The sequence below is a fragment of the Atractosteus spatula genome, chromosome 18, assembly GCF_055471065.1.
Source record: "Atractosteus spatula isolate fAtrSpa1 chromosome 18, fAtrSpa1.hap1, whole genome shotgun sequence".
NCBI lineage: Eukaryota > Metazoa > Chordata > Actinopteri > Semionotiformes > Lepisosteidae > Atractosteus > Atractosteus spatula.
In genome coordinates this window covers 163,514-178,400 of record NC_142723.1, presented here as the reverse complement: position 1 = coordinate 178,400, position 14,887 = coordinate 163,514, and the positions used below count along the sequence as shown (strand labels likewise).

The 14,887-nt window shown below is 48.7% G+C and overlaps 3 protein-coding genes, 1 long non-coding RNA gene and 2 other non-coding genes across 6 annotated transcripts; 2 read left to right on the top strand and 4 right to left on the bottom strand.

Annotated features, from left to right (window-relative positions):
• The first annotated feature begins 454 nt into the window (after window positions 1-454).
• On the top strand, window positions 455-2,629 carry rnf151 (ring finger protein 151). The gene is made up of 4 exons (XM_088936942.1): window positions 455-544; window positions 1,379-1,524; window positions 1,670-1,766; window positions 2,198-2,629. The coding sequence occupies exons 1-4, from the start codon at window positions 494-496 to the stop codon at window positions 2,627-2,629; spliced, it is 726 nt and encodes a 241-aa protein (XP_088793068.1). The 5' UTR covers window positions 455-493.
• A 773-nt stretch (window positions 2,630-3,402) lies between these two features.
• LOC148818250 (uncharacterized) lies at window positions 3,403-6,935 on the bottom strand. Its single transcript, XR_016094448.1, has 4 exons — window positions 6,880-6,935; window positions 6,009-6,140; window positions 5,498-5,611; window positions 3,403-4,643 (listed from the first exon to the last, which is right to left on the bottom strand). It is a non-coding gene; the product is annotated as an uncharacterized LOC148818250 (long non-coding RNA).
• On the bottom strand, window positions 4,727-4,853 carry LOC148818252 (small nucleolar RNA ACA64). Its single transcript, XR_016094472.1, has one exon. It is a non-coding gene; the product is annotated as a small nucleolar RNA ACA64 (small nucleolar RNA).
• Window positions 5,694-5,821, bottom strand: LOC148818251 (small nucleolar RNA ACA64). The gene has a single exon (XR_016094473.1). It is a non-coding gene; the product is annotated as a small nucleolar RNA ACA64 (small nucleolar RNA).
• A 165-nt stretch (window positions 6,936-7,100) lies between the features above and the next one.
• On the top strand, window positions 7,101-10,794 carry rps2 (ribosomal protein S2). Its single transcript, XM_088936941.1, has 8 exons — window positions 7,101-7,131; window positions 8,027-8,164; window positions 8,528-8,617; window positions 8,980-9,087; window positions 9,331-9,504; window positions 9,717-9,876; window positions 10,371-10,462; window positions 10,675-10,794. The coding sequence occupies exons 2-8, from the start codon at window positions 8,030-8,032 to the stop codon at window positions 10,753-10,755; spliced, it is 840 nt and encodes a 279-aa protein (XP_088793067.1). The 5' UTR covers window positions 7,101-7,131; window positions 8,027-8,029; the 3' UTR covers window positions 10,756-10,794.
• A 745-nt stretch (window positions 10,795-11,539) lies between these two features.
• Window positions 11,540-14,701, bottom strand: ndufb10 (NADH:ubiquinone oxidoreductase subunit B10). Its single transcript, XM_088936940.1, has 4 exons — window positions 14,438-14,701; window positions 13,520-13,658; window positions 12,501-12,640; window positions 11,540-11,728 (listed from the first exon to the last, which is right to left on the bottom strand). Exons 1-4 carry the CDS (start codon window positions 14,583-14,585, stop codon window positions 11,631-11,633), a joined length of 525 nt encoding a protein of 174 aa, XP_088793066.1. The 5' UTR covers window positions 14,586-14,701; the 3' UTR covers window positions 11,540-11,630.
• Window positions 14,702-14,887: the final 186 nt, after the last annotated feature.

Here is a 14,887-nt window from a genome sequence, read left to right as displayed (position 1 = left end):
CCCTTCGGCCGCAGCGCCAGGCGAGGGCGCTACAGTATTAGTAGTAGTAGTAGCAATAGCTGCAGCGGTAATGTTAGTAGTTGTTATCAGTAGTAGGATCAGCTGCAGTATTTTAGCAGTAGGAGCAGTATTGGTACACTCTCCGAGATCACACTGGGGGGATTTAGAATCGCCTGTTCACCTATACATCATCATCATCATCATCATCTTTATTTTATACAGCGAAATCCGATGCGTCCGGCCGCCGCAGTGGGAGACTGAGATCTTGGGGTCACTGTGGGCACATTCAACACCCACACGACCCTGACACGCTGAATGGCCACGACAGGTGACAATGAAATGTGTTTTTTCATTGAAACGTCTGGTCGGTTCTGGGGGGTGCCATTTGAGCGGTGACTTTCGGGGGGCAGTTAGCGCTGGCTATTGGTCGGGGGGGTCGCTGTTATTGAACCCGGACCGCACGGACTCCGGCTGCGAGCGCTGGGTCGGTTAAATGGCCAAAGCAGGAGCAGAGCTGAGCTTCATCACCCGGACGGAAAGCATGGTGAGTTCGCTCGCCTCTGTCACTGCCGCGGCGCCTCGCCGTCATTGTCTTCGCTAGAGTGCAGCTGTGGTTTTTCGTAGAAGCGGTGGCTTGCTTTTACAGTGTAAAAACGTTGGAAAATAACAATGGATTATTATTATTATTATTATTATTAATTAATTAAACGACCTCCTTTTCACAGCATTTGACATAGTTTTCAATTTTTAATAAGGGCTAATCAGTGCGTGATTACAAGACGACAAAATCAATGAGTGGGCCTTTGAGACGTCTAAACTGATTTCTGGCTAAAAACTAATTATAATCGGTTATAGCTAAGACAGATGTTTAAGTAGGAAATGGAAATGGGAAAGCAGTTTATCCACTGGTGCGGCGTGTCCCTAAGAGGTCAGGCGAGCGCCGGGCCATTGCGCAGTCACGTGGCCAGCTAGCCGGCGTTCCAGAACGGGACAGAACCGCGCGCGGCTGACCAGCGCAATAGCTCGTGTTCAGAAAGGGCCTCTTCCCAAACAGGGCAGATAAAAGCGAGCCCTGTTTCCAGAGCGTACAAGACAAAGCTGTATGCATCCTTTAAACTGACACACCAACAGTATCAGGGAAAGAAATGACATTTAAAAGCTGTCTTTGGTTGCAGCGTCGATGACATGTACCCACGTCTGTTATTTAATAACACGTTTTCTGCGTTTCTGGGATTATAATAAATTTCCCTCATGGTATGGTTCTTATAAAATAAATTTTATAATTTTTCCTTCATACCGCATTTCCATAAGAACCCAGCATCCCAGTCACTCTCTGCAGGGTGTGTCTTAACGCTACACCTGGTCCCATGTTTTACAGAGCGGGGGCTACGATGTCGAGCAGTTCGTTGAGACTCCAGACCACGACCTGATCTGCACCATCTGCCGCGGGGTCCTGCGCTGTCCGGTCAGAGTGGCGTGTAACCACGTGTTCTGCAAGACCTGCATCCTGCAGTGGCTGAAGAGGTAAGACGTCCAGCTGGACAGAGGTCACGCAACAAAAGCCACGCTTCACACACCGCTGGCCGTGACCAGCGGTTAACCTGCTCTGACGCAGTTTCACTTTCTGAACGGCCCCCCTGGTAGCCGGGTGTAACCGTGTCCTCCACAGGCAGGAGAGCTGTCCGTGCTGCAGGAAGCCGGTCACCGCCAGCATGATGTTCGTGATGTACAAGCTGAGCAAGTCCATCAGCCGCTTGAGAGTGAAGGTAGGGAGTTACAGCTGAAAACCTCCTGCTTTACTCCAACCTCCCTTGTCAGACACCCTGACCTCACAGGTCAGACGTGACCCTCTGAGCGTCTTCAGCATCATCCATGAGCCACAAACTAGAGGACACAGACTGTACCTGTGGTGAAGGGCACTTTCAATGGCCAGCAGGAGGGCAGGAGGCACGTCTTTACATGAATGGTTGTAGGGGTCAGGAACAAGTTGTCCAGCCAAGAAGCAGGGGGATGAGACATCACCGCTAGTCTTTGAGATCAGATTTTTTAATTTTGATTTTAACGAGGCACCTCAGAGTAAGCAAGACGTTCAGACCAGAATTCTGTGCCGAACCGTATGACCCAAATCAAAGCCGCCATTCTGTAGCCCGAGCGCTCGGCTCTGCCCTCAGTCACCCCGCTGTCTCTCCGCCCGCAGTGTGGGAACGAGACCAGCGGCTGCGCGGCCACCTTCCCCCTGGCGGACCAGCACTGCCACCTCTCCAGCTGCCCCTTCGAGCGGGCGGCCTGCCCGCACGAGGGCTGCGGCACCCAGCTGCTGCGCCGCGACCTGCCGGCCCACGCCCTGCGCTGCCGGCACCGGCGGGAGCCCTGCCCGCTGGGCTGCGGGGAGATGCTGTCGCGCCAGAGCCAGGCCGGGCACAACTGCTACCAGCAGCTGCGGCGGGCGTGCGCGGCCCAGCGCCAGGCGCACCGCGCCATCGTGGCCACGCTGCAGAGGAAGATGAGGAAGATGCAGAGCACCATGGAGCAGATGAAGAGGCAGATCTCACTGATCTGCGAGAGCCTGGAGGTCCCAGACGGCAGCGAGGAGCCCGCAGGAGAAGGCAGCAGCAGTGCCAGCTCTTAGGACTCGCGTCAGCCCTGCCCACCCTCGCCGGGGCTCGCTGGGGGAAATGCCTCTTCTGGGTTTTGCTTGCTGGCGGCGTGGTGGCCTAGCGATCAGCATCGCTGTCCCGCAGCTATGGGCACCTGCGCTCAGTTCCAGGCCTGGGGTGCTGTCTGTGTGGAGTCTGTATGCTCTCCCTTTATTCAAATGGGCTTCCTTCCACAGTCTACAATCAGGTTAACTGACTTCTGGGAAAACTGGCTCTAGGGTGAGTGTGCTTGTGTCTGTGTGTGCCTGGCGATGGAGTGGCATCCCATGCTGGTTGTACCTTGTGCCTGCTTTCTGCAGAGATAGGCTCAGGCTCTCCTGCCACCCTGCACTGGAAGAAGCAGTCAGAAAATGGATGGGCGGATTTTTCTTACTGAACTGGGGGGATTAGTGGGCGTGAGACTAGAGACTATGGCTCTTAGAGATGATCAAATATCACCTGATTTCCAGTCAGGACACAGCTACTTCCTTCTGAGTTTAGAAACAGGGGCACACAACTGAGACACTGTGCACGAGATTTGCTTTGGTGCTGTCTCAGGAAACAAGTTTTAGGACTTCAGCCTTGAGTGCTGACTCAGTCGCAGGTCAAAACCCCTCCTACGCAGTTGACCACAAGACAACAGCCAGGCTGCGGGCTCTCCATGGTGCCAGTGATGGTCAGGGTTCGAGTCACCAACCGAGAACTGCTGTAAGAATCCCGTCTTCCTCTGCAGAACACTTCACACAGTCACAAAGTTCAATCAATATACGTTTTAAAACAAGTTTTATTGGTAGAAATCACAGTATTACATAAAATGCCAAAATGAAACAGTATCCTTATATTAATCCCTCCTTAGATTATCATCATTCAACAGGATTAAATTATAATTAGAATTGTGATTAAATGTTTACATCATTGTTTCTGGAATTCTGATAGCCTTGAACAATTTTAAAATGAAAAAGACCTATGAAGAATAGCATTTGAGTACACAAATTAACATGCAAAATATCGAGATAAAGTGCTTGAAGAAGTGAATATTGAATAGAAATGATATAAATAACACCAATGAATGTTTACAATGTGTATTTACTCTGTACCATGCGTGAATTAAAGAATGGTTCTGCAAGGTAATAAATGGTTTTAAACACACTTCTGTGTATACTTGTCATCACGTCACCCTGAGTCAAAGCTGTGATTATGTTCTACTGGGATCACTGAATTGCAAGTGTGCTGCATCTCTGACCACGATCTTGGCCTGATGTCTCCAATCAAAGCCCAGGGGGGCCTTAATATCTCTAGGTCTTCATCCAAACTTCGCTCTTAATGATCGAAATCATCTGGTTTCCCATCTGGTGGGAAAGCAACGGGATTTGTCGGGAGCAAGATCTGGCTACGGAGTGGATCAGGCAGTGCTCAGGAATCACAATTCCTCATGGCCCCCCTGCGCTTGGCGGTCTCGGAGGAAGGACTGTCGGGAAGAACTGCACCTCTTACTCAGGGAGACCATACCGTCCCCAGAAGCAGCTTGTTTGTCTGGTGACTAGTCGAACAGGTGCAGGTCCCTCCTTACCCCCCCCCCCAGCGTGGCACCTCTGATCTTGCCACCCACAGGGGACAGCAGGACCCCCATTTTCACAGACTCCTGTCAGGTCCCAGCTCGTCATGAACAGCACAGAACGTGCGGGCTCCCCCGACACATTCCAGCAGGCGGGCTCGGGCTCCACCTTGCACGGAAACTGTCTCGCCTTTTAAAGTGCTTGGACTTCAGCTTCACCTGCCAATACCGGGAAATAAGACCCTCTGTAAGATCACAGGTCACCTCTGACCCACTCCCTGCCTTCCTCAGCAAATTCCCAAGCAATGGTGCTCCCCTGCTTCTCCTGGACCGCTGTCAGGGAGTGAGAAAATCCTGGTTCCAACACAGCCCCACAGCTCCTCGTCAGAACACGTCTGGGGGTTCCCCGTTGTCACAAAGGACAGAGAAGATGCTGTGGCAGAACGCAGCCCCTACAGTTCAGAAAACAACAACTACAATTACACAGTTACCAGCCTTTGGCCTTACTAAAGCTCTCCACCTCCACGCTGGGCGTCACTGTAGGCACATGGGTTTATTTGTCCCGCTACACAAGCGGGCAAAAAGCTTAATGTACCACCTTTCTGTCGGCACAGTAATCTTACCTGTGACAACTGACACATCACAGGTAACTTTCAGTCTGTGCCAAAAGCTGAAACCTCACTCATGGAAAAACACTTGGGCCTGTTACAGATCTATACCCCTCCCCACGCCTTCACCTGAACTACCAGGCTTGTAAATTCTTTCTTAATTGCACTTTCATGGTGTTTTCTGCCCCAAGTGCTCTGCACATCACAGAGGATCTACTGCATCCATCAGGGAAGAGCAGCACCTGCCTGGGTGACATGTGGCTCCACTGCACTGCAGATCAGGCGGAGAGGAAAGAAAGTGCCTCACCGACCGAGTTAACGAAGAAGCTAAGGAAGGCCAGACTGCACAAACCCAGAGTGGAAACGAGGGCTCACAACCCTGCTCTTACAAACAATGCACTGAGATCACTAATGGTCAAGCAGTCAGGAATGTGGCTTAACATCCCCTCTGAATGACAGCACAGTGTCTCGTGTCACCATACCAGGGCAGTAAAGGGTTATTCTAGGCTGAAAAGAAGAGAGACATTCTGACTGTGACGCCTTCACCAGGTGTGTCACCTGGCTCTTTCGTTGTCAGCATGGAATAAACCTTTACAGCCCATGCATGCTGACACAGCTCCCTACGGGATTTGATACTGGGGCAGTGACTGGGAATTCTGACGCGGAGCGCAGCCTGCTGGTCTACCAACACCACTTACAGCATCAGCCCCATTTCTCCCTGGATTCCCTTCCCAGAAACCGCCGAGAGCGACACAGCTGTCACCGGTTTTCTTCTTTCAGCGACGGAGACGACGAGCCTGGGCTGTTTTCATCTGCCAAAAAAGGTCAAGCGGAAACGGTCACACTCACACCTCCGGCTTTCTGTGGGGCTTCCTCTCTCACTTTGCTGCAAACGTCTGTAGGCACATGGGTTTAATTGCACCACCACATCAGCAGGCAATGAGCTCAAATGTGCCACATCCCTGTGTGCACAGTTATCTTACCCAGGACAACGGACACGTCCCGGATAATTTTCAGCCTGTGCCAAAGTCCAGCTTAGTCAAAAGTTTTCTTGAATAAGGGCCTTTGTAACTCGTTTCTTAACATGAACATCCCCCTCATCACGATGTGCCAACGAGAAAAGAAAAAGTCGGCTCAGGTCGATTGATTGATCAGGCATTTTTAACACAGAGGGTTTATTCATTAGCAGGCATTCACAGCTTCACTTGCCTCGATTACTGGCAGAGGGGAACAGGCCCGTCCCGAGTTGCGGCCTGAGCGTATCGGGACACTCCAATCCCTCTCAAGAGGATTAGACGACCGCTTCTTGCGCTTAGACATTTAGCTGCGAACCGTTCGTCTCTGCAAATGAAAAAAGCGACATAACGACAAAGCGGGTAAGTAAAAAAACAGCGGAACCGGTTTCATTTCGGTCACCCCCTGCAGAAACGATCATGAAACACTTTCCCTCCGTCTGTTAAATTAGCCAAAAGACAACCGCTGACATATTGCACGGAATTAAGGTACGTGCAAAACAGTGAAAACCAACTACTACAGTAACTTGATGCACTCAATACTTAAGCTTCATTCAAAAGGATCATCAGTCCCTTCACCCCACCACCACGTGGCGATACAGGAACAGAACTAACCCCCATCTTTTAACCATGCGCACGTAATGTCTAAATACTTAACGGTCTTGTGTAAGATTAATTGTAACCTATCTGAGATGCGCGCAAAAGCCAGTTTTCCTTTAACAAATATTTCTTTGAATTTGCAATCAGGAACACGAAGACTGACGATTTAAGCGCATTTTAACCTCAAATACCGTCTAGCTGTCAAAAAATGACACTGTATTGACCGAATAATAATATACCTTTTTTCATAAGAATGTAATATTGCAGCAGAACTAAAAATAATAATAAAAAGAACTAAAACTGATTCACCCACAATTGGCCCGTATTACAATCAAATTACTTTAAGGAAAAATTTAAATATACATACACACCGTCTAAAAAAAACACGTACTCTATAAGAAATCCAGGTACAACAGACAAGGACGAGGAAATTAGAAACTCCAAACAGTCAAGACGACAAACCTTACCCACTGAAAGCAACCTGCCCTCCTTCCTTTTCTTAACTGGCTGAGCTGGCTGCCAGTTCACCTCCGCATGGTCCGGGCGGAAGTGGAGCTGTTCCCTCCCCGAAACGTGAATGGACATAACTCCTCATTGGCTGCGGCGCGAGAAGAATTAGTTATACAGGGTCCCGGGGCGCCCGAACTCTCGCGAGCCCGGGACTGCTATATAAAGCCCGCGAGCCCAGAGCCCTTCCTTCTTCCTGTTACAGATATCACGTAAGTAGAGTTATCTGCTAGCGGCGCTGGTGAATTCCCCTTTTAATCCTTCACAAATCTCACACATCCTTGTGTCTTTGGCATATACGTTTACAAATCTGTCTTAGTTATACGATAATAGGCCGCATTATGGGAATATTGCCGGTATTTGTTCGATAGAGCAGGCCTGGGTCTGGAGTAGCCCCTGTGTGCGGTACCAGCCGGCTCCCTGCTGCACAGGCCGCGCTGGCTCGGGTGTCCACACGACCCCGTTGCGCTATTTCATGGCTGGCTCAGTTTTCCCTTTCCGGGGTTGATCTGTGCTGTGAAGGCTATCGCCGGGCTGCGCTGAATCGTGTGGGGGTGGTGCACCTACTGCTTGCACACCGTAGTGGGTAGTGGTCCAAGGTTAGGCTGCCTCCGAGTAAGTGTCCAGTTTCAGTCTTTTGTAAAACAGTTAACGCTGTCGCCGTGTTAACTAAAGCGTTAAAGTTTGAATGGAGAAAAGGGGAGATTTTTTGAGCTGATCTTTCTGCGTTTTTCAGCGGTTGAGAAATTGCGAGGTTAATTTGGTTAGCAAGCTTTACTTTTGACTCGTGTTATGCGAGTTTTCCCTTTGGCTTATATCAGCCGTGGACCCATTACCTGTCGGGGCTCCCAGCGTAGTGTCCAGTAAAGAGCTGTATAAATAAGGGCTCTTGTCGTCACTGGTGATTAGGAGTCTGTTTGACAAGGTCCTGGTGACCCAATACAGGTGGACACGTGGGCAGGAGATGCGCCTTTTTACATTTTAAATCTTTTCCAAGCATCTTTGACGAGCAGTTTCTTTCCTGGCTTACTGAAATCAACACAGCTGTCCTTGTGTTCGGCGTCCGTCTGTGTGCAGCCTTGACGGTCACTCTGCTCTTCTCCACAGCAAATGGCGGACGACGCCGGTGGTAGAGGAGGTTTTCGCGGGGGCTTTGGCACTGGGGGCCGGGGGCGCGGCCGGGGGCGTGGCCGGGGCCGTGGAAGAGGTCGGGGCGCCAGGGGCGGCAAGGCCGACGACAAGGAGGTGAGTACAGAGGGGTACCCCACTTCTGTTGCTCCTGGGTTCTGGGCCACTGTCGTAAAACATCACGGAGTCCAGGATGAAGTGCAGTTACTTAAAATGGGCTTGTTAGTGTTTGCTGTGTTTTGAAGGGTGTAAAGCATAAACTGATTTAATACATTTGAAACTGCATTGGATCTGTGCTGATAAGCAGTCTGAAACTGCTTTAGTGGTTTTTACTTAAGGTTTTCTAATTAGAACTTGATATGCTAATGTTGTACTTTAGTGTCTGAGATTAAGCTTTCCATGCAGAGGTGGCATGGTAAGTGTGTGGCCTGTGTGAGGTGCTCCTTCCTGCTAGTGTCTAAGTTGCTGCTGTTTCTCCAGTGGGTGCCCGTGACCAAGCTCGGTCGTCTTGTCAAGGATATGAAGATCAAATCCCTGGAGGAGATCTATCTGTACTCCCTTCCCATCAAGGTAAAGCCAGTCAGCTCTGATGCTGAACTGTTTAATTCTTTACTGTAAACTGGTGTTTGGTGTGGGTGAGTTTCAGGGGTTTGTGTTTGGGATACCCCTTTCAGCATCGTAGTCTTGAGGTGATCTTGATTACACCCCAAAAGAAGGAAAAAGTCTAGCCCACTTCCTAGGTGAGCATTATGCGAAGCTCTACACTCCCACCCCCCCTTCTCCACTGTTCAGTAGGAAAAGTACCATTTTATTTGGAAGGACTCTTAACTGATAAATCTACTTTAGCCTGTCTAGTGTATTTTCCAAACCCTGTAGGTGGCAACTAGTTAAATTTGCGTTCTTGTTCCTAATGATTGGATTTGTGGTCTCAGGAGTCCGAGATCATTGACTTTTTCCTGGGGTCCTCGCTGAAGGATGAGGTACTGAAAATCATGCCTGTCCAGAAGCAGACAAGAGCTGGTCAGCGAACCAGGTTCAAGGTATGTGGCTCGTCTACATCCAGCCTTTTCTGTGGGTTAGGCAGCAGGTTCCAGGCAGTAGTAAAGGATGCAGTGCCTCTAACTTTCCACAAAGTTTTGTTCTGATCTGTTAGTATCAGTTTTGATTTCTGTGGAGTCTGTTTTTTTCTAATGTTTCTGCAGAGCTAGTTTTCAGGTTTGATGTTGTTGAGGCCAGAAGCAAGATTATGTAAAATGTACGTTTTATCTCCACCCCCTTAACAGGCCTTTGTTGCTATTGGGGACTACAATGGCCACGTTGGACTTGGAGTGAAATGCTCCAAAGAAGTGGCAACAGCTATCCGCGGTGCCATCATCCTGGCCAAGCTGTCCATTGTCCCAGTGAGGAGAGGCTACTGGGGTAACAAGATCGGAAAGCCCCACACTGTCCCTTGCAAGGTTGGCATCCCTGGTCCTTAAGCATTTTCGTGTAGGGGGAGAAGCGCATGGGTTCCATGTTCATTCTGGTGACACTTGGCAATTCTTGCACTGTAGGCACCAGATAGTGAAGCAGGGAATGAACCCACAGTCCCCTCCCCCTGTTACGCTGACACATGACGTGTGCTGTGTGTGTTGCCAGTATGCTCAGTGCTCTTGTTGGGGTTGCCTAGGTGACTGGCCGCTGCGGCTCTGTCCTGGTGCGCCTCATCCCGGCGCCTCGCGGCACGGGCATCGTGTCCGCCCCTGTGCCGAAGAAGCTGCTCATGATGGCCGGCATTGATGACTGCTACACCTCCGCCCGGGGATGCACAGCCACACTGGGCAACTTCGGTGAGTTTGACAGCACGCCATGCAGGTGCCTGAATCCCGCCTGAACTTTCACAAAGGTGTTATAGGCACTGGAGGCTGTATCCGAAACTGGTTTGAAACCTACACTAGAAATCTTCCCTTTGTGGATTAAAATGTTGCCGTTGAATTTTGCGCAGCCTCCTGGATATTCAAGAAATTGGGGGGGGATTCCCCTGGAGGCTACGTTCTCTTCTAGAGAGCTGGTTTAAGTTCAGCCTTGCTTTTTGGGGTTGAGCAAGATCAATTGTGATGGCGATCCTCACTAAGGAAACTGTTCTCTCAGCTCTGCTCAGTTTTACCTTCTCTGTGGTATTATGGGCATTAATTGGGAGATAAAGTAAATGAGTAATGCACGGCAGATAGACCCTCCTGTGGTTTTTTCTGTTCCTTATTCTGTGCTCAACATGTTAGATTTTATTATCTCCTTTCCGTCCAGTGATCTGACGATCAATAACTTGGTATTTTCTCTTCTGCAGCCAAGGCCACATTCGACGCCATCTCCAAGACCTACAGCTACCTGACTCCTGACCTCTGGAAGGAGACTGTGTTCACCAAGTCCCCATACCAGGTGAGCTCATCTCTTTGGTACCAAACTGAAATGGATTTAAAAACGTTTCTCAAGATAAACTTGACCAGCTTTGAAATGACGACATGAGCGTTGTGTTCAGTGGAAAGACCCCACGCTGGTAGGGTTACAAACGCATAGGGGGGGATACAAAAGCTAACTTGTAACTTCTAAAAGCTTTCCTGTTTTAATGTTTTTTTTTCCTCCCTTTTCAGGAATTTACTGATCATCTGGCCAAGACCCATACCAGAGTGTCTGTGCAGAGAGCCCAGTCTACTGTTCCAGCATCCTCCTAAACTGTTTCTTTTTTAAGAAAAATAAAAACATCCCCAGTATCAATGTGTCTGTTTTCAAATACTTTTCTGGGGGCCAGCTATGCTATTCTCTGGGGGGATCGTTGTGGTGCTGGGAAGGGGAAAGGAAGGCATGGGGCAAGGTTCTACCTTCAGTATCGCCTTGAAAAAGGCATTTCATTAAACCAGGTCAACATACACTGACGTCTCCACCCTGGGCCTGGATAGAACTAATTTAGCTTGTTCTAGAGGTTTGTTTCTATATGGACAATTTCTGCTGCGATCCATTGAACACTTTAAATGATTAAATTTAAGAAATTCCTTGGTGATCATTTGAACAGACTACTTTCCTTGGTGATCATAGTTAATTGGAACAGATTACTTGCATTTGATTGGACACCATCTTACAGGTGTTGATCTTCAGCAATAAGTGGCTTCTCTAGGTCTGGATCAGGCTGTAAAACCCATAATATCCACTATTGTGCTACTGTAGGAATGTTGAGCCATTCAGTCTTATTTCATGCAGTGATGCAGTTAATACATTGAACTTAATTTATAGATACTGACCTGTTTTGTAATTCTAAATTAACAGCCTGAAGAAAGGGGGTGGGGCATATGACAACTCACATTTGTCAGGACAGAAAGGAACACACTGCAGTTTTACATTAATTTCATGTTATGCAATTTGCTTCTGTAGTAAATTATATAAATCAGGGCTGTTGGCAAACTTTCCTATGAAACCATTTCTAGCAAGAAAAGGTATTTAAGTAGAAACCAGAGCCCAGACTTTTCATAACCATTTTATTTTACAGGTCAACACAGTGGAGGTGATGCAGTAGGAGAGACTTCAGCCAACAACTGTCCACTGCTGTCTGGTCTCAGGCTTCAGTTGCTTGTTTCCGACGCTCCTCGATCATCTTGTGTTTCTGCTTCATCAGGCATTTCCGAGCATTGCCGTAAGCACCCAGGTCCCCATCTGAACCACACAGAACAGAACAGCATCAAGCAGAAGAAATCTTAACTCAAGCAGGCTGCTTCTGCTATTGCAGCTCGGAGGGCAGTGCACATCTCAAACTTGGCCAAACAAAGGAACCAAGCTTCCAGAACCTAAAATATAACCCAGCCAAACCAAACAGACAGAATAGAGTAGTCTCAGGGCCTGTACTCCTACACTCAGAATTTAATACTCTTGTAAGGCTGTTTTTTATGTTTGAAAAAGTATGCTGAAGTGCTTCTACGTGTAAATGAAGGTATAATCAAATTAAACTAAAAACAGCTTAAAGAGCAGCTAGTAATGTAGCAACCTGTATCCTCTATTCTGGATCACTTCTGCTGAGATAAGGCTACCAGCAGTATCAAGGCTCTGCCGTGACCCTGAACTGGAAGAAAACAGGTGGATTTTCTTAGAGCAAGGGTGTTAGTGTCAGCCTCTGGCACAGCCCACCGCTGGTAAGAAGTGGAACCAAAGCAGGTCTTTATAATCTGGGGGAATGGAGACAAGCCTTAGGAACATGAAGATAGCTGGTAGCCTCCCCATGAGAAATGAACGCCCATAGGCACCATCTCCAAATTCTAACACGAACTGCAAGAAAGAGCTGACGTGGAACTTTTTACACTGAAATCTAGAAGTACTCAAATGCCTTGCTTCTGTTATTTTAAAACACCTAGGGATGGTGCCACGAGAGGTACATGTAACCATGCCTGAAGCTCGGTGACACGGAGCAGGCCGAGACGGCGTTGGCACTCACATCGGGACTGGAAGGCTTTGGCCACCTCTGTGAACTGCTGCAGCTGCTTGGCGCAGTTCTGCCGGTAGCTCTTCCCCTCCCACTGCTGGCAGGCGGACAGCCTCTCCTGCATCACCTTCACGATCTCCTCATCCACCATACTGCGCAGTGCAGAGAGAAGCAGCGGCGATTCAGATCATGCGCAGGCTGTAGGCCAAACCACCGCTGTCTAAACACACTGAGGGACAGGCACCACAGAGTGCCTGAAGACCAAACACACACACGGACACATGCACGCACGCGCGCGTGCGCGCGGGAAAACTGGGAAGGATTGAAGGGCATGTTACTGTGAAAACCTCTGCCTTTACACCTGAAGAGCTCTCGCATTCTTCACATCAGGCTTGCTAATCACTCATCTACCATTCTCTCTTTATCTATTTTATGGATTAAGCAGTGTTCGGGTGTTTAGATTACGCACCTGTAAAATGCCTGAAAAGAACTCCACTAACTATCAAACTACGCATCTTAATCAGCTGGAACAGCCACACAGAGAAAGAGCCCCACTGGGAGTCAGCTTGCTTCTGCTCGGCTGGGGTACAAGGGATGGGAGCCAGAGGGCTCAGTTATTTATTTTCCTTTCAGAGGAACTGTTACAGCAGCCCAGTTTACTGCATGCTGCAGATAACAGGTTCTCTTCATATTTCTGCTTGGCAGCCTCCCTCACCCTTCAACAGGGATGCCTGGGTCAAGCTCAGAGCTAAGCTAGGTTGCAGTATTTCCCAATGGCAAAACACACAATAATGTTTCTTTTCAGTTCCTGTTCCTTTGCAAACTACGCATGCTGATGCAGCTCCCTACATTAGTACTACACTACATGCAACTGATATAACGGAATCAGGTCTGGGCACTTCCTCTGAGGAATACAAAACACTACTGACTGATTCGCGTTTCCCACAAGATGAAATAACACAAGGCTTAGGCAAGAGAACACCCAGAATCACTCAGGCCCCCATTTAAAATCGACAGCTGTAGGTACATACCAGTCTCTCTTCCACTGCATGTCCGCTTCGTAGTAGCACAGGTAGTCTCCCTGCTGGCATTCGGTCATGTCCGGGACCCGGCGGTACTGCCGGTGGTAATAATAGAATGTCTGCCTTGTGTGCAGGTGATCCATCCATTCTGCAAGGACACGGGCAGCAGAGCTCAGTGTTGCAGGGCTGGCAATGCCCACTCGGCCCCCTGCTCTCCACAGGACAGGCAACAACTACCTCAGCTGCTTTAACACTCCACAGGGCTCTACATGGACTGGCTGTCAGAGCTCCGGTGTGCTCCCCTGCTCCTCAGTTATAAAATGTTGTACTTTTAAATGGAGAAGGCTTAGCACAGGAGTTCTAGGTCTCCTTAAAGCACCAGCACCTGTAGGCTGGAGAAGCTGAAGAACTAATCCTAGCTCTCCTCTAAAGTGAAATCATACAGACACTGACCCTCCAGGACCAGGTCTGGGGACCTCTGAGTTACTACAACGCTAATATACACCTTCTCACCGCAGTCTGTGGGAGTACAGAATCGTTAGAGATACTAAGATTTAGAAACACATCCAGTTTTATAGCCTCTTGGATCACGGCTTGGAATTAAAACAGGCGTTTAAAGGTAGCCTGCTGAAGGTTGTGGAGAAGCCTAGCATGTTTAGCTGGCGTGAAAGTAACGTGCAAGTGTCAGTCTGTTAGCTAGTCAGGAAGCATTTTCCACGCTGACACGACACTGGTGTAGCTGACACTATACTGGTGTAGCGGATACTATACTGGTGTAGCTGACACTATACAATAAAAATAAAGACAGAAGCGAACAAAATGTGATCACATGCACACCCGCTGCACGGTCCCAAGACCTCAACTTCAGCTTCTGGATAACATGACAACGTTAAAACAACCGACAGAACGACCTTCGTGGTCTTTTACCTCTTAAAACGGTGATCGGCTTGTCAACGGCGTAGTAGAATATCTTCATCGCATAGTCCACAGGGTTTGGAAGAATAGTCTGTTTGTTCACTACCGGTGTCCGTCGAGGCGGCTGGGGGTACACATCTTTATCCCAGTCATCCGGCATTTTTCTTTTATTATTTGGAGCAGAAAATTAAAAAAACAACCTACAATCCTTCTCCTCGACCTCAACCCCTCTCTCCACACACAACAGAGGCTGCGCGACTCCACTACCCGACCAACATGGCGGAATAAAGGTCAAAGACGCCGAGAGTTATCCCAGCGTGAAAAAGCGCATATTACAGAGCGTGAGTGTGAATTAATACATATGATTTTGATTTACAGTAAAATATATTTTTTTGTATGTCACTAGCGTTTTCGCAAATCCCCACGGGTCAAAGGTCAAAGGTGTTGTGAGAGACGATGTAA

Excerpts from the sequence above, each read along its gene's own strand:
- rnf151 (XM_088936942.1), top strand. The coding sequence starts at position 494 with ATGGCCAAAGCAGGAGCAGAGCTGAGCTTCATCACCCGGACGGAAAGC. Across the intron at positions 545-1,378 it reads TCACCCGGACGGAAAGCATG|AGCGGGGGCTACGATGTCGA; the intron begins GTGAGTTCGCTC and ends CATGTTTTACAG. Across the intron at positions 1,525-1,669 it reads ATCCTGCAGTGGCTGAAGAG|GCAGGAGAGCTGTCCGTGCT; the intron begins GTAAGACGTCCA and ends TGTCCTCCACAG.
- rps2 (XM_088936941.1), top strand. The coding sequence starts at position 8,030 with ATGGCGGACGACGCCGGTGGTAGAGGAGGTTTTCGCGGGGGCTTTGGC. Across the intron at positions 8,165-8,527 it reads GCAAGGCCGACGACAAGGAG|TGGGTGCCCGTGACCAAGCT; the intron begins GTGAGTACAGAG and ends CTGTTTCTCCAG. Across the intron at positions 10,463-10,674 it reads TCACCAAGTCCCCATACCAG|GAATTTACTGATCATCTGGC; the intron begins GTGAGCTCATCT and ends CTCCCTTTTCAG.
- ndufb10 (XM_088936940.1), bottom strand. The coding sequence starts at position 14,585 with ATGCCGGATGACTGGGATAAAGATGTGTACCCCCAGCCGCCTCGACGG. Across the intron at positions 13,659-14,437 it reads GCCGATCACCGTTTTAAGAG|AATGGATGGATCACCTGCAC; the intron begins GTAAAAGACCAC and ends GTGTCCTTGCAG. Across the intron at positions 11,729-12,500 it reads CAAAGCCTTCCAGTCCCGAT|ATGGGGACCTGGGTGCTTAC; the intron begins GTGAGTGCCAAC and ends TGTGTGGTTCAG.